An 18,519-nucleotide genomic window follows, 5' to 3' on the forward strand; every position below is an offset into this window, starting at 1 on the left:
TATGGCCTTCCAGAGGACATCGTCTCCGACCGTAGTCCCCTTCCCTGGGCGGAGTATGCCCAGAATTCACTGCGTCACTCCTCCACCGGGCTGACCCCCTTCCAGTGTGTCCTGGGATATCAGCCAGCCCTGGCTCAGGTCCCGAAGCACCTGCGGTGGACAAGTGGTTCAGGCGCGCATAGGAGGTTTGGAACGATGCCCATATGAGACTCCAGCGTGCCGTCCGCCGTCAGAAGGAGCATGCGGACTGCCACCACAGTGAGGCTCCCGTGTTCCATCCTGGTATTCGCGTCTGGCTCTCCACCAGGAACCTTCATGCAACAAAAGCAGACTTCAGCTGAATTCCCCTGATTTGGTTACACCTTCTGTTTGCTTGGTACTATTATTCATTATGATTCAGGGGGCACACCCAGGGGTGGAAATGGGAGGGTGGGGGACTATCACTCTGTGATTTGTACAACGTTATTTCACTCCTGAATTCAATGTAAAATGCACATTGTTTGCATGTCAAAATTATTTCACAGTCACCCCCCTACATGTTTTACCATTTATTTGTGTTATCTAAAAAATAACATGGGCCAACTTTTATGGGACAAGTTGCTCCAAAACACACTCTGCAGTCCGGACCCCTGATATTCCATTTCCTGGCTCAACAAAAGCATTTTTCTGAATGGAACACAGACAGTGTTTCCTTGCAATCCCACTCCGGGGTGGTCTCTATATACAAAGCACTAAAAATAGGGGATTCATATACAGGGAGTTGGAGGTGTTAGATGTGTGGGAGAGAACACCAAGGCTGTACAGAAAGCTCTAAGGCTCAACGCACCGATCCCCTAGCCTGCTCCCAGATATGTTTGTGCTGTATTTATTGCTGAATCCTATGGTCATTGACAGCACAAACAGATCTGAGACCAGGCTACTCTTACCCTGCTGATGTAACTCATTTGTTGACGACAGTGATGGACAGAATGTGAGAATTATGTCATCCTGGAGGCTAGAAGTCTGTGTAAACAAGTTCCCCTTTCAACCACAGACAGAGACACACAGGCACCCACTTATACACACTTTCCAGTTAACAAAGCCCAGCTGACCCTGCTTTTGGCTGGTGGCAGCGGGATTGGGAGGTGAATAGCCCTAATGATCAAAGCTGGCCTCCACTCAGCATGTACAGTATGAGGTGAAAAAGTGACGATACTGTCGCCCTACAACCTTTTTGTCATAGAAATTAATTAAGACCAGTGAAAAGTTGACATGCTGACAGAGGTGAACCAATCCTGAAATCAAACTTGAGTTTTATGTAGCAAAGTAGTGTAATTAACACACTGTGCCAGAAATAAGAGTGCAAAGAACATGACACCTTCAAATACAGTACTTCTTGCCAGAATTTGCCAAAACTACAATGTTGAAATACTACCGCACTACAGTCTATGCACATATATTCCCCCACCCACCCTCGGCCTCCAAAACGAGCACATTTCATACAAAAAGCTTGGTTTACAAAGATCCCTGTGTCTTTGCAAGAATGCTGTGCCAGGCACCCCTATATATATATATAATTTTTCTTCATATATATATATATATATATATATATATATATATATATATATATATATATATATATATATATATATATATATATTGAAGAAAAATTATATATATATATATATATATAGGGGTGCCTGGCATATATATATATATATATATATATATATATATATATATATATATATATATATATATATATATATATATTCGGATTCCATCAAGGTGTCAGGTTCAAAATGTTTCATCGCAAGGGGACTACTGAGGGAAGCCCCCCCTTCAAATATGTCAACATCCAGGATGAGAAACTACTGTTTTGAGAAGGGCAACAGCTCTTCCTTTGTGTTCAATGGGCTCTGATAGGGATAAAAGAGGGATGAAATTATGAAAGAGAGTAAACAAGGGAACTAAGCTTCTGAAAGAATATGCCTCAGACCAAATCAAATGCTAAAGACTAAAGCCCATAAGTACACACATGCAGTGATGTCGTGACTACTGTTTTGGTAGACCTATCTATCTGTCCATGTCTGAGGTGGATGAGATGTGCGATGAAAGGATGCACCACCACCAAAGTCCTCTCTGGCTGTAGTCAGTGTCTGCTGGTTGTCTCCTCTTTGTAGTGCTTCAATAACCAGTTGCTATTGAACCTTACAGTCAATGCATTGAACAATAGAATAATCAGGCTCTGTTCCAATACTTTAGAAATATGTCCTTCCTTCCTTGGGGAGAAATGACAAATCACTAATCTAACCAGTTTGGATTGATGAAAGCAATCCACTTCTAACACAAAAGGGGCTCAAACCTCTCCAGGCATTTGAGCTGCGCAAGATGAAAATGAAGACAAAGTTGAAGAAGAGCTAACTTGTCAAAAATTAACATGCATCTAATATTGTCACAATTGAGTTAGGGATGTTGTTACCTAAAGCAATCTTACTGGAACCAGCCACTCATTTTTAGGTGACTCTTTTGAAGTGACTCTATTTTTAGGCCACTCATTTTTAGGTGATTTTAAATAGACTCAAATCTGTGTTTGTTGCCACCTGTCACGTCCTAACCAGTGAAAAGGGTCATTTTGCCATAGTAGAATGGTCAGGGCGTGGCAGGGGGGTTGTTTTGTGTGTTTTGGGGTTGGTTTTTTTCTAGGGGAATTTGTTCTAGTTTTCTGTTTCTATGTTTCATTTTCCATGTGTGGCCGAGTATGGCTTCCAATCAAAGGCAGTTGTCTTTCGTTGTCTCTGATTGGAAGCCATACTTAGGCAGCCTGTTTTCCTTTGGGTTTTGTGGGTGGTTGTTTTCTGTTTAGTATGTTAGGATACCTGACGGCTGTCGTTTGGTTTTCTTTGTGAAGTGCTTTTTTTATTCAAAAAATAAAAGATGAGCACTCAACACGCTGCACCTTGGTCTGTTCACTATGACGCCTGTGACAGAACCACCCACCATAAGAAGACCAAGCAGCGTGGGAAGTGGTATGTTCGAGTCATGGACCTGGAGGAAATACTGGATGGGGCAGGACCGTGGACAAGGCCGGGAGAGTATCGCCACCCGCCGGAGGAGATAGAGGCAGCGAAGGCGGAACGGCGTTACTGGGAGGAACGGCTAGAACGGCAAGAGGAGGCTGAGAGGCAGCCCCCCAAAAAAATTTGGAGGAGCATACGGGTAGTTTGGCTAGGTCAGGGGGAAGCCGTGGAGCAAACCGGAGCCAATAAAGGAGTCAAGCGCTGAGTTCGATGCGAGATTCCGGGAAATGGTACTGGCGGAGAGGGCACTGCGGAGCGGGCGTGCAGAGGGGCAAGAAATGCATTACGGGGTGATGCGCACCATCTCGCCCATCCGCCCGCACAGTCCGGTGTGGTCGGTACGGGCTCCGCAGCGTTGCCAGGCGAGAGTTGGCCGGCAGCCAGGAAGAAGTGCGCCGGCTCAACGCATCTGGCCGCCAGCGCGTCTCCTCAGCCCAGTTTATCCTGCGCCTGCTCTACGCACGGCAGCCCTCATTCCCCAGCACAGCCAATTTCACCCTGTGCCAGCGCTCCGCCCGTGCCGGGCTACAGTGACCATCCAGCCAGGACGGGGTGTGCCAGCCCTGAGCTCCAGACCTCCGGTGCGCCTCCACGGCCCAGTGTGCCCTGTGCCTGCTCTGCGCACCCAGTCTCCTGTAAGTCTCCCCAGCCTGGGGCCTCCGGCGACGCCCCTCAGCCCGGGGCCTCTGGCGAGGCCTCTCAGCCCGGGGCCTCCGGCGAGGGTCTGCAGCCCAGAGCCTCCGGCGACGGTCTGCAGCCCAGAGCCTCCGGCGACGGTCTGCAGCCCAGAGCCTCCGGCGGTGGTCGACAGCGCAGAACGGGGGCTACGCCCGGAGCCAGAGACACCTCCATAGCTGGAGGATTGGCGGAAGGGTTGGGTGTAGCACAGGAACCATCGTAGACGGTGGCCACCCTCCCTTCCCTCCCTTTAGGTTTGGGGTTGTTTTTGTGGGTTTTTTGTTTAGGGTGCAGTCGGTGTCTGCACCTTCGGGGGGGGGTTTGTACTGTCACGTCCTGACCAGTGAAAAGGGTCATTTTGCCATAGTAGAATGGTCAGGGCGTGGCAGGGGGGTTGGTTTGTGTGTTTTGGGGTTGGTTTGTTTCAAGGGGAATTTGTTCTAGTTTTCTGTTTCTATGTTTCATTTTCCATGTGTGGCCGAGTATGGTTTCCAATCAGAGGCAGGTGTCTTTCATTGTCTCTGATTGGAAGCCATACTTAGGCAGCCTGTTTTCCTTTGGGTTTTGTGGGTGGTTGTTTTCTGTTTAGTATGTTAGGATACCTGACAGAACTGTTTGGCTGTCGTTTGGTTTTCTTTGTGAAGTGCTTTTTTCATTCAAAAAATAAAAGATGAGCACTCAACACGCTGCACCTTGGTCTGTTCACTACGACGCCTGTGACACCACCACAGATTATATGCTGAGATCAATTCAAAAGTGTTTATTTACTCTAACATTTCCCGGAAAAGGAATCCCTAGGCTGTGTTCAGTAGGCATGTAGTGGAAAGCAACTTTCGGAAACGGAGTGAAATGGAGAAGAACTATCTGAACTTATCCAATAAGAAACAGTTGTTTTTGTTTTCCATTGCAAAACGTTTTGCTACTGTATGACCTAATGAACAAAGCCCTGCTTTGTTCAGCAATGCAACATAATAATAGCACGGCCTCTGGACCCAATTTCTCTTGGCCCTAACCCTTCAATGTTCGCCGATCTGGAAGGTGCAAGCAATTTGATGAAGCTATACCACTACACTGCTTAAACCTTTCCAGATCTGTAAACATTGAAGAATTAAGGCTGGAGTTGAATCCAGGCCTGTGAACTTGTTTTCATGGTCAAGTGCCACGGTCTTATTAGCATTAGCTACCAGAATCGCAGGCAGCATATGGCAAATGTTTACCAGTTGTAAGAACAAGACACTGCAATAATCTTCCTCGGTTACAGTGTACGTTTTGATTGTGATGACAAACTGGAAAAGTATCAATGCAAATTACTAATGTCATTCTTTTAGGGGATGTAGCATCATTTTTATCTTGTATCTGACACTGTATAATACTGTACAGTACATATCATAATACCACTAATCTGTCTGCCTTTAGTTTGTGAATCACTCCAACTTAAGGACAGTCCCTCTGATGAAAGAAACATTATGATTAAATGAGAAAAAAATATGTTTCAGGAATGTGTTGTTGGCGACCATCTCCTTCCTTCCCTGAGCTCAGCTTGGCTGTAGCCCCATGCTGATTGAATGGTTTATGTAACAGCAATTGTTTCCCTCTACCGCCAGGATTTGGCATGTTGCAACTTGACTAAAATCTTGCGCAGTTTGCCAACAGGAGATTGGAGGACGCACCCACACGCACGTACACACACACACACACACAAATTATGACATTCTTTAATGACGGCTGCAAATCCATCATCCAAAGAAAGAGCAAAGGGGTAAATGGAAGTTAAGTGGTTCCCCACTTTACAGATCAAATACAATGCATCTTCATAACCTGCAGATAGCGCATAAACTGTTCAAACGGTTCAATTAATTGCATTTTCACTAGAACTGTTTTCTTACTAAGTGCTCTAAACTTGAAAAGGGACTGCAATCAATTGGAATGAATCCTGAATGTGACTGAATGACAATCTGAGATGACTATCTTTTGCCTCAATATCTGTTCATAAACTAGCATCGGTAGTATTCCAGAAGGAAATCTGCCTGCTGGTATTGCTCATTTAAACTAGGGTCCCTGCAATGCTGAGTTTGTACTGTAGCCTTAGTACTGAGTTTGTATAACTGCACTGCACTACAGTCCACTTATAACTGTTTGGCAGATCCATTCCTATATCCTATATACATAGTCAGGGACTGATGGGATCTTTGTATGTTGGATTAAAATGATGCTGGACACTTCCATAACGAATCAGGGTACTTGTCCTATTAGAAACACTAATTTTCAACATTTTACTATAGTGTGCCCTAATCCTAATAAACACGCCCCAGTTAAGTTGCATGGGCTTACTCTTACCACGGCAGTAGTTGAGCTCGTCCACCACGAACCCTGCGGCACACTGCATGGTGCCCTGGCTTTGGAAAGAGCTCTGGATGACCCGTTGGACAGGCAAACCAGGGGCGGGTGCCAGAGGAGGCTGTTCCTCCACCAGAGGGGCCACGGTGGGCTCGTCGTCACCATTACTAACGATGATCTGGGCATTCTGGGGCAGGCAGAAGTAGCCTCCGAAATGATTGATGCACCTCATGCCGCCCTTGCAGGCGTCGGGCACCGTGGTACACTCGTTGATGTCTGAAAAAGGGAGGACCGCGGTCAGAGACAGACCTGGGTTCATATAGTAAGCCACGGTTTGTTTTCTTTCAACTACTTAAGCTGTGCTTGATTGAGCTTGCCTGGCGCAATGAAACCAGTGGAATAGCCCCAAACGTGCAAATCCCAACCCCCTTCACTCCAGGTTGGAAAAAAAGAAATATTATTTCAACACAGGTCTGGTCAATGTAACACCACCAAGTCAGCATGGGTATACCAGGAAAACCACCACCTCCACCATAAATATGCTTGGTATACACATACTGTATCAGTGTCTGCTAGAAGTAATCGTATCTCTTCCACAGTGCTATTCAATTCCTCTACTAATCAATCTATTCATTAAGCCAGAAACGTACAAGGACATTTGACAAAGTGTTGATAAGCACCTCTTACCTTTGCATTCTTGTCGTTCCATGTCAAATGTATAGCCATCTGTACACTGTGAACAGAAATAAGAGAGGATAAGTATATGGTACTCAATTGATTGGATTGAGGGATTGATTGATTAATCGATTGATTAATTGATCTACAAAATACATATCTCTGAAGCTTTACAGTCTACATCTCATTAATGATGTAGTCTTACCCTCCTTTGTTATGCCACTTTGAGCCTGTATATTAGGAAATCAGACAGACAGCAATTAAGGAGTCAGCCTGGAGAACACCTGTGTCTCCTTAATTCACCCAAAACAATGTGCTTAGTCTGTTGCCATCCAGGGAGGAATGTCTGCTCGCCCTCGTCTGAGTCATGGGACTTGCCACTGTGTGTGCACAGGCATGTGTTGTCTCCATGAGTCCAGGCTCATGTTATTACCTCCATAATTCATCAGCTCCAAAAACAACAATTTCGACTACAGTCATTTGTCGAGAAGGAGACATCCTCCACTGGAGACATGCCAATGCTATCCCATCCCATCAATGTCTATTCCAAACCCTCTGTTCATTTTCATGAACGTTCACTTGGTACATGAATCAGGGTTGGGGTCAACTCAAAATTAACATTTTACTGCATGAAATACAAATTGTCCAAATGTTTACAATGACGATTTTTCCATTTTTGAATTCAATTTCAATTCACTTCCTGAATTAAAACATTTAATTGACCCCATCCTTGACTTGAATTAAATCCCACTTTAAAAAGCTTATATTGTCCTTCAAGATTGGCTTTTGCTTGTGCTGCCCCTCACAAAAATAAGTTTGTGGCAAATTTGCTGCAAATAAATGTTGCCAGAAGTGTTTGCCACTAGTGGTGAATCTGCAGCAAACCTTAGGCAACAATAATATGTAATGCCACTAGTGGCAAACAGTTTGCCAGAAGTAGTTCCAAGACCAGTAAGCATTGATGACCAGTCAGTGGGAGAAGAAAAATCTATTGGAAGTGATCTACCTACCGAAGTTGTACAGTGAGTGTCTAACTTATTAAACATTCTAATAAACTTAAAAATCGTGTTAGCTAATTGATGCCTGTTTAGCAGTGTCATGTTTTATGGGATAGCGTGAAACACATTTTGTTTGCAACCTGTCAGCGCCACTGGCTAGCTCAGTGCTATCATATTTTTGCACAATTAATGCGATAGCTAGCTAGCTAACTAATGATTTACCTAAACACTTAACGTTATATTTTTAGGTAAAGACTTGCTGACTTGTAATAACAAATGTCAATATGCTAGCGTCACTGTTCAGTACCATGTTAGCTAGCATAACAGCTAAGTTAAAGTAGCAACAGGAAATATGAGCTGACTTGACATCAGAGCAAACTTAACTTTTGCAGATGGATACCCTTCCCCCACCCGTCGTGTTGGAAGAGGCTGCATTGGGAAGAGAATGCATCAACATCCTGGAAAGATGTTTGTGGTGCATTCACTCATAACACTTTTTTTGTGATAAATGAGTGTAACGTAATCTTCTTCAAGCTTGATAAGGTAAGCAAATTCATACATGTATTATTCTCATAAATGTAGCCTGCTATACATTTGTTCTTTGCAAAAAATAGATATTTCATTGCTCTTTAAACTGCTAGCTCATCTTGATCGTGTGTTGTTCCTTCTCTCGTTCTTTCTAGAAGCAAACAGTTACTGTTGGTGCTGACATCTTCAGGACAGGAATACCGGTTTACTTAACGGAGGAATAAGCACACATGTTCATCATTGGTGCTTTAACCAGAACCGGGGAAAATGCACTTTATTTATTTTCGCACATGCGCAGTCATACATCTCTCATAGGGCATGACTGTACCAGTGTAAGAACACAACTCAACAACATATTAGTCCACATGCCAACAGTTACCAAGCAAAAACACAGATTGATTAGTTTGAATCAAATGTGTTGCCGCTTGGCTGGAGAAATCTCTCTAGGAACAGTTGACCACACATTTAAATTTAGATTTAATAGGCCTGAGTTCCAGGTTATGCTAGCTAAAAAATTTTGTTAGTATAGCTGACAGCTGACCCCAGCTGTTACAAATAGCTGACTCCAGATGTTACAAAGTTTTGGCTTTCAAAGCCAAACCTGCCCATTAGCCACTGAATCTAAGATGCTGAAATAGAACACGTTTTCAGTAATTGTTTTCAGTATCTTAATGTTGTTTTGTGTTTTCTGATTGTTTCAGTGCATGCAGTCATTAAGCTTTGGACGAAGGACTTCCACAGGGCCGCCATCTCCAAAGTTCACTCAAAAAGGCAATAGTTGTGAAGTGGGTTTGATTTGTATTTTTTTTGCATATTATTTTTTTTTCACTTCCATTGGTTGAAACCTAATTTCTCATCAGTAATCACTTAGTTCATGAACATTCGGAAGTTAAACATCCTAAGGTTACAATCCCCATAACCCATAGAGTTCACATTTCACTCATGTAAATATTGTAGCTTCATAAAAAGATTAAATAAACAATTTATTTGGGGAATATTCCGTCATTGCTCTTTTTTCATTAGCATGCTGATAATCATTTCAAGATTAGGATTTTTCAGGATTTATTTTGTATCTGTTATTAAGACATTTAATACATGTAGTTTAGTATATTTAGTACATTAAGTATGTTTAGTTTAGCTTCTCTGTGAGAAGCAAGTTCATTTAAAGTTATATGTGATTTGGTTTATGCAGATAAGACATTTAATTAGTGTTGAGGAAGCTACTCTGAAAATATAGTTTACCAAGCTACCAATTACTTCACACTGGAATAAGTTAAACTACCCTTAAGAAAAATATTGTTTACTTAACTATATCTCAGAATTAGACGTTCATCCATGTTTCTCAAATTTCAAAGTTGTTGCAAACGTCAAATTTCAAAGTGTTTAAGTTTAGGCATTAACTCTGAATTTTTAAGGTTAGGGTTAAGTTTAGGCATTAACTCAATGTTTTTTATTTATTTTACCTTTACTTAATTAGGCAAGTCAGCTAAGAATAAATTATTATTTTCAATGACAGCCTAGGAACAGTGGGTTAACTACCTTGTTCTGGGGCAGAATGACAGATTTGTACCTTGTCAGCTTGGGGATTAGATTTTGAAACCTTTCGGTCACTAGTCCAACGCTCTAACCACTAGGCTACCTGCCGCCCCAAGGAAAGAGTTAAGGTTTGGGATAGGAGTCTAACAAAAATCTAGATAAAAACATTCTAATGTTGGATTTGAACTTGCAACCTTTGGAATCAGAGGCAGATGCTTACGCCCATTTGCCATCCCTGTCCACAACACCCTGGCACAGCATTTCCCAAACTCGGTCCCCGGGAACCCAAAGGGTGCACGTTTTGTTTTTTGCCCTAACACTACATAGCTGATTAAAATGATCAAAGCTTGATCATTAGTTCATTATTTGAATCAACTGTGTAATGATAGGATAAAAACCAAAACATGCATCCCTTGGAGTCCCGAGGACCAAGTTTGGGAAACCCCGCCCTAGCAAAACTGAAACCTACTTGAAGGTAACAGCGCTCACTGTTGCCCCTAGTGCCCGGTTTCCATGTCATCTCCCAACATCCTCAACCAGGTCACCTGGGACACTAGTCAGCCATCCTTGTGAAGGACTTCGAATACTTGTATCACGGGTTACCTGGTTGATTTATTATAATCTCAATGTCTCATCTTTCAAAATACATAGAGTCCTCTTAATTTACAGCATTTCCCTCACTCAGACAACCAAAATGTAGCTAAAGCTGCCCAATAAGCGGAGGGATGGGGCAACTTCTTGTCGCGCATGGTGGGGGTGAGCGGGTCAGCTGTTCATTCACCCGCACACGCTCGCAATTGCTAATAACCCATCCCAACCCGCCTGACTATAAGTGATAAAGTGAAAATCTGGAGGCCCACAACCGACCCTAACCCATAATGTAGGAAAACAATTGCTGTAGGCTACAGTCAGAGACGGCAGAAAGATTTTTGACAGGGGTCCATGCTTTCTTTTTCTCCTGATTTAGATATGTTTCTGCTTATAATTTCCAACATTTTCGTAGGCAATTTTTTTATCAATTTGTCTATAGATACATGCAGCTTCTCTTCTGTCATTATATGTGACTAAATAAACCCTTGCTCGCCAGAAGAATGTCATAAACCGATAGAATGAATGCTTCAATCTAGTTGACATTGATAAAGTTCTCTGTCATCTCCGCTTCTTTCATGGAGCAAAGATGTTAAGGGACCGGTGAGAAAATGCTATAAAAAAAATACTAAAATGTAAAGACCGGTTGTAAGGAAAGGAAATAGAAAGCTGTGAAAACGACCCAACATGTTTCTGATAAGATTTCAGTTCGGCTTGGATGCATATTTTATGTGGTTGAAATACTATCAGCTTTTATGATGCTGATTAAGATAGATACCATCTGTAGAGGTGCTAACTGCGGATTCACATTCTCTCAAGATGCTGAAAGAAATAAATCATATTTCTCCACTCCTGTTCCTGAGTCAAAATTTTGCCTACATTTGGTGTATCATTTTAATGGAAGAAATGCTTAATTCTGCAGGAATTCATATTAAGGTTATAGACCTACAGTCAGATTTCAGTTTCAATTTAATCCATCTGAACAGTAGACTACAGTAGGCCATTGTTTTCTCTTTATTCAACCCGCCACCCACCCACCCTTCATCCACACAATATTTCATGACCCTAAACCTGCCTGCCCCGCAATATAACTGTGGGGTCTGCGGGTTAAGAGTCAGCCCACGCATCATTAGCGAGTGGCGCTCAAGTTCAGAACGGCTGTCAGTCAAACCCATAGAGAGCTGTGAAGCGGAGACCCTGAGATCTGACGTCATGTATAGCATGTTACTGCACAGCCACTGTGTTCTAATTTACACTCTTATCAGTGTCCAAATCTGCCATTTTCAACCCGCGTACAGGTGCGAGTGTAAAAGGCTACCTAAAGTTACTTTGAAAAAGTAGTTCACTACATTCAAACTACCTCGTGAAAAATTATCATCATGTAAATCTGAAATGTCATAGACTACAAATTGCAAGAACAGATCACGAAGGGGTCATATCTTAACAGAATGTTTAATTTAGTCAATTAACCCTAGGATGCATATGCCGGGTCAAAATGGCCCGGCCTAATGTTGTTTTTTTTTCTATATTGACCCCCCTCCCCCAAAATGTAATTACCTAATATTCCAGGAATTCCTTAAATAATGTGTCTTTAATGTTCTAACATCCTAGTTTTGTTTTTTAATTTCTTATTTTTTAAGTAAAATAGCTTTTGCTTCACTACCCCAAGTTTTCATATGTGGGTCAAATATGACCCTTATGTATTTCTTATGGAATCCACTGCATTGCACTTTGTTTTTGCTACAACAATAAAATCAAAGTAATTAATAAAATATTTATTATATATCTTGTTTATAATGTTCATTAATCACCGTTTTCATTTATTCTTTTTAACTCATTGAGTAAAAGGAGTTTCATAAGGAGGCTCATAAGAATGCTGCCAAATATACAACCAAAATGGTTTTACAAATGCTGGATGAGGAAGCCATTGCTGACTCAGAATCTGAGGTATCCAATTCAGATGGCACAGACTATGTGCCTGTGGCTAAAGCTGGAGTTGTGGATGCACCTGGTAGTCCAGCGTTCCTAGATGATTCTACAGTTGGGGAGTACTCCTCCTCTGAGGAGAGTGAAAGCCAGTCAAATAGACTGAGTAAAAAGGGGTCTTACTGGAGTGAACACTGCATCACAGTGGATGAGCAGTTTTCCTCCAGACGTGACGCTTGGCATTCCATCCAAAGAGTTCAATCTTGGTTTCATCAGACCAGAGACCCTTGTTTCTCATGGTCTGAGAGTCCTTTAGGTGGCTTTTGGCAAACTCCAAGCGGGCTGTCATGTGCCTTTTACTGAGGAGTGGCTTCCGTCTGGCCACTCTACCATAAAGGCTTGATTGTTGGTGTGCTGCAGAGATGGTTGTCCTTCTGGAAGGTTCTCCCATCTCCACAGAAGAACTGAGGCAACGGAAAGCTGTGGGGTGATGAAAGAGAGCCATGCCACCACCACTCAGAGCAGCCAGGGCCAGAAGAGGAACAGGTGCCAGCTCTGCCCCAAGCGCAAAGGATAGAAAAGTCAGCTGCTGGTGTTCTTAGTGCAACACACCCGTCTGCAAAGAGCAGAGTCACATGCTTGTTGTTTGTAAGACAGCATAAGTAAGCATCACACACACGCAAACATTGTTCCTTTTAGTGTTCATGTTTTCTAAATTCACAATTGTTAGTGTTGTCATTTATATTGATGATGAACTTCGGATTTTCAAATAAATGTTTAGAAATATTATAAAACATGCTTAAGGTGGTTTTATTTTGTTCTTCACACTAAAAGGTTGAATGTGAAACTTTGATTGTAAGAAAAATATCCTAATATTTTCAATAGCTGTTATGAATTTTCATAATTTGTTATCATTGAAATGTGTATCAAACTGTTGAAGAGCGACTAAAAACATTTTATACAATAAAATAATTATAGAAAGCTCCAAATCATCACTCAAAATAATTTATTTTAGAAATATTTTAGTCCCATATAAATAAAACACAGATATTACATTATCGGATCATTTTGACCTGGCATATGCATTCTTGGGGCGCCATGTTTACTATGCATCCTAGGATTAAACACAAAAACTATGTTTCAATTGAGAATGAGGCAGGTTTGATGCCGAAAAAGAAAGTAAATGATTGCCTACTTCACCCATAATTTATCAAATGTTTTCAAAAAAAGTATTGTGCAGTTCCAGTAGTTAGCTGCACCACTACCTGGGGAAAAAAGTAATTCATTAACTACTTAGAGCACTACCTAGATTTGAATTTAGCTCAACTACCACCAAGCTACTGGAAAATGTAGTTAAATTACTAGTTGAACTATACTGAACAAAAATATAAACACAACATGTAAAGTGTTGGTCCCATATTTCATGAGCTGAAATAAAAGATCCCAGAAATGTTCCATGCACAGAAAAACGGATTTCTCTCAAATTGTGAGCATTTCTCCTTCGCAAGATAATTAATCCACCTGGCAGGTGTGGCATATCAAGAAGCTGATTAAGCATGATCATTACACAGGTGCAGCTTGTGCGGGGGACAAAAAAGGCCACTAAAATGTGCAGTTTTGCCACAGAACACATTGCCACAGATGTCTCAAGTTTTGAGGGAGTGTGCAATTGGCATGCTGACTGCAGGAATGTCCACCAGAGCTGTTGCCAAAAAACCTAATGTTAATTTCTCTACCATAAGCCGTTTTAGAGAATTTGTCAGTACATCCAATCGGCCTCACAATCGCAGACCACGTGTGACCACGCTAGCCCAGGACTTCCACATCCGGCTTCTTCACCTGCGGGATCGTCTAAGACCAGCTACCCAGACAGCTGATGGAAGTGTCGGTTTGTACAACCAAAGAATTTCTGCAGGGTCTGGACCTGACTGCAGTTCGGCGTTGTAACCAACTTCAGTGGGCAAATGCTCAACCCTCGTTGGCCACTGGCATGCTGGAGAAGTGTGCTCTTCACAGAAGAATTCCGGTTTCAACTGTACCAGACAGATGGCAGACAGTGTATATGGCGTCATATGAGCGAGCGGTTTGCTGAACAGAATGCCCCATGGTGGCAGTGGGGTTATGGTATGGGCAGGAATAAGCTATGGATAACAAACACAGTTGCATTTTATCGATGGCAATTTGAATGCACAGAGATACTGTGACGAGATCCTTTGGCCCATTGTCGTGCCATTCATCCGCTGCCATCACCTCATGTTTCAGCATGATATTGCACCATGTCGCAAGGATCTGTACACAATTCTTGGAAGATGAAAATGCCCCAGTTCTTCCATGGCCTGCACACTCACCAGACATGTCCACCATTGAACATGTTTGAGATGCTCTCAAATCAAATCAAATGTATTGGTCACATATTTAGCAGATGTTATTGTGGGCGTAGTGAAATGCTTGTGTTCCTAGCTCCAACAGTGCAGTAGTATCTAATAATTCACAACAAATACACAGATCTAAAAGTAAAAGAATGGAATTAAGAAATATATAAATATTAGGATGATCAATGTCGGAGTGGCTCTGGATCGATGTGTGTGACCGTGAGTTCCAGTTCCTGCAAATATCCAGCAACTTCGCACAGCCATTGGAGTGGAGTGGGACAACATTCTACAGGCCACAATCAACCTGATCAACTCTATGCGAAGGAGATTTGTCGCGCTGCCTGAGGCAAATGGTGGTCACACCGAATACTGACTGTTTTTTTTATCCACGCCCCTACCTTTTTTGTAAGGTGTCTGTGACCCAACATAATCATATCTGTAGTCCCAGTCATGTGAAATCCATAGTTTAGGGCCTAATTTATTTATTTAAAATGACAGATTTTCTTGTATGAACTGTAACTCAGTAAAATCGTTGAAATTGTTGCACGTTGTGTTAATATTTTTCGTCAGTGTACATGTAGTTCACTACTCCCCAACACTGCATTAAATGTCGTTAATACACAAAGTAACCAAAAATCTGAACTAATTAGTATATTCATATTTTGCAGGAAACAATAATGTTCGCTACAAGCTTTCTCAGAATTGTTTGCCAGAAGTTCACAAGTTTGACACCACAGATTGCCCCAAAAGTAATTTGCATGTGAAAATATGAGCTTGGTGCAAATTTGGGGAAAATTTACCAAAGAGTTGCCACAACTGTTTGACAGAAGCCATTTTTTTCCGGTAAGGGGCTTCATCTTTTAGTGCCAGTTTCCCAGATTAAGCCTATAGTCTCCAATGGAGAATCGCCATTGAATGTGCATTTTAGTCTGATACTGGAACTAGGCTCCGGGAAACCCACCCTATTTTTTGGCAGCAGGCACTGCAGTGTTTGTATGTGGAGGTTGTGAGAGGGGTACTTGCCGTGTATGAGATGGGTTCCTCAGCCTCCTGCGAGACGGCCACGTTGACAACAACACTCAAGCACAAGTAAATCCGTAGCATTTTGACGTCCCTGCGACATTGAGAAAAAGATTGAGTGAAAAAATGTGTTTTTTGAGTAAGTGTCCTTGTGAGCATGTTGAGTGTCAAAATGGTTGCAGAATACATCTAATTTGGTTCAGTTTTCTTTATGTTTCCCAAATGGTAGTCCACAACCTTCCTGTGACATTCCCATGGCCAGTACTCACTCCAGTTTTCTAACACATGCTGAGGAAGGCACTAAATTGAGATCTGTGTCAGCATGGACATCATTCTCACAAATCAAATTCATAGCTCTGTCCGTTTTATACATTATCATGAAATTATATAAAATATGATTATATGCTCATTATAACATTATATGCTGCATTCATTATAATTGGCATTACTATTTGAAAATTGGCATTATGAACTGTATAGCAAAAAAACGTACTTAATGAAGAATTCAGCACATTCTATTATTTCCTTTATTATCTTTTCTACTCAACTATTTTCCTAAGCTGGTTAGAGCAATATCCGCTCTGCACAATGTTCCTTCATTGCAAACAGGAAATGCTTGGAAAATCATGTTCAAATTCCAGGGCATGACCCGTGGCAAACTTACAGTAATACCACAATACCTAATGCTCAAGGAGCTGATGCTGGCATATGGATATTGTGTATCCAGTGTCTGAAAAAGTAGGTATCTATTAAGATTGTCCCAAATAGTGGGTCAGCTGGGATGCAGACACTAGTAAATCATACAACTATGACTCTGCCATTCTCCTCCATAATTACAACAGTGAACTTGACTACAGGATAATTGGCTACCTGTGTGTGTGTGTGTGTGTGTGTGTGTGTGTGTGTGTGTGTGTGTGGAGTGCAAACTAATTGTATAGCGTCTTTATTGCACCATCAGTTGGTGTATGTCGTTAAGAAAAATAATTCCATCAGGAGAGGAATTGTTAGGCAAGTACAAACATCTCCTTTGGGAGCAGAGCCTTGTCTCATAGACTAGACGTAACATAGTAAAAGTAAATCCGGGACACTCAATTTGGTATGATATGGGAAAGGGGGATACCTAGTCAGTTGTACAACTGAATGTGCATTTAATCCAACCCCTCTGAATCAGAGAGGTGCAGGGGGCTGCCAAAATCAACATCCACGTCTTCGGCACCCAGGGAACAGTGGGTTAACTGCCTTGCTCAGGGGTAGAACTATATATTTTTACCTTGTCAGCTAGGGGATTCAATCCAGCAACCATTCGGTTACTGGCCCAACGCTCTAACCACTAGGCTACCTGCTATGTTCTGTTTGGTATGGTTACATAAGACAGAAGGTTACTTAAGGGAAAATCGGAAGGCGGGAGGGTGGTTGGTTTGGTGTATAACAATGCGAACATCTAGCAACCCAAAAGGTTGTATGTTTGAATCTCATCATAGACAACTTTTGCATTTTTGCTAATTACTTACTACTTTTTAATCTAACTGGCAACTACTTAGCATGTTAGCTAATCCTTCCTCTAACTCTGGACATCCACAAATTAATACATACCATATGAAATGTAAGAGTATCTTGAATTTACGTACAGAATGATACGAAGGGCTCTGAGACCAGGTTGCAGCATTCACTTTTTTATTGGCAAAGGTTCAAATCCCCCTCCAGCTATCTTCTGAATCACCCTATCAGTTTCATGTGTTTTCTCTGAAAGTTCATCCCCATTCCGCGTTTAGCTCTTGTTCATAATGTAATTACTTTAATGTCTTATAAATCATTATATCTTATTGGTGTCGTATTTAGCGTTATCAACATAACATATTGTAACACTAATCGCCCCACGTAATAAAGTTTGAGATACAAGATAAACCACAGTTGCTATCTAGTATCTAGCCTATCTGCCCATGGACCATGAAAACTACCAAACTGGCTAAATCTGGCATATTTCGGGAAATGTTCATTAATGTGCATTGTCCCTGTCAAATAAATAAATAAATTGGCCTTGAATAGAAACCTGTCAATACCGACATTGTACGAATATCTGATGCAGCGATTATAAACAAAACCAATTTCCGATTATAATATAAATATATATAAAAAATAATCTGTTGGATTTATAATAAATTATTTAACGTCTCTTGAACAATGCGCTTTCAAGTCAACAGATCAAAAGTAGGTTAGTATTCTAAAAGCATGCAACCTATTTTGGAGTTGTGCAAAATGTAATGTTAGGCTATGCAAGGTACGGTTTCATTTGCATTCGATAGGGTTGCAATTTACCTGTAAAATTACTTTTTAGTTGGGTGTGTATCAATACTCAATTGATTATTTTCCTCCGGAGGGTCCCGTCAGAAGTGATGTTGAATCTGAAGAAGCAACCTCCCCGAAATCAGTAAATGTATGTACAAATTACCAGGGTATCACAGGGTAACAAAATGATAGGGAGGTGGTGCTATCTTTACAGGTTACACACTACATCCGCGTCAAAGGTTTTTGTCTCTTTAACATTGCATAGTAATTTCTACTGTATCTAATCAAAAGCATTGCGCCCCCTCTACCGGAGAAAATATTGAGAAAATAGTGAGGCAGGTATATGTAATAGGACAACTTGGCACTGCCAGTGAGTCCCAGAATGTTTTTGTTACAATGTCATTGTTAATGTAAGCGCAGTTTGGAGGGTTCAGAGAATGTAGCGTCAACTATATGAAGTCTAAGACCAGACAGAGGCAGCATACAGGAGCTCTATAAAACGTAACTTTATTATTG

General features: G+C 41.6%; 1 protein-coding gene and 1 long non-coding RNA gene across 2 annotated transcripts in view; one reads left to right on the top strand and one right to left on the bottom strand.

Annotated features, from left to right (window-relative positions):
• The window catches only part of LOC106564782 (EGF-containing fibulin-like extracellular matrix protein 1), a 32,898-nt gene extending 14,640 nt beyond the window's left edge, over window positions 1–18,258 (bottom strand). Inside the window, exons 1-4 of the mRNA XM_014131145.2 lie at window positions 18,034–18,258; window positions 15,721–15,811; window positions 6,762–6,807; window positions 6,075–6,350 (exon numbers count right to left, since the gene is read on the bottom strand). Coding sequence (XP_013986620.1) covers window positions 6,075–6,350; window positions 6,762–6,807; window positions 15,721–15,801 — 403 coding nt within the window. The 5' untranslated portion in view covers window positions 15,802–15,811; window positions 18,034–18,258. The remainder of the gene's footprint in view (window positions 1–6,074; window positions 6,351–6,761; window positions 6,808–15,720; window positions 15,812–18,033) is intronic.
• LOC106564783 (uncharacterized) lies at window positions 7,670–9,272 on the top strand. The gene is made up of 3 exons (XR_001319538.2): window positions 7,670–7,771; window positions 8,140–8,290; window positions 8,431–9,272. It is a non-coding gene; the product is annotated as an uncharacterized lncRNA (long non-coding RNA).
• Window positions 18,259–18,519: the final 261 nt, after the last annotated feature.

This window comes from Salmo salar, chromosome ssa12 (genome assembly GCF_905237065.1).
Source record: "Salmo salar chromosome ssa12, Ssal_v3.1, whole genome shotgun sequence".
NCBI lineage: Eukaryota > Metazoa > Chordata > Actinopteri > Salmoniformes > Salmonidae > Salmo > Salmo salar.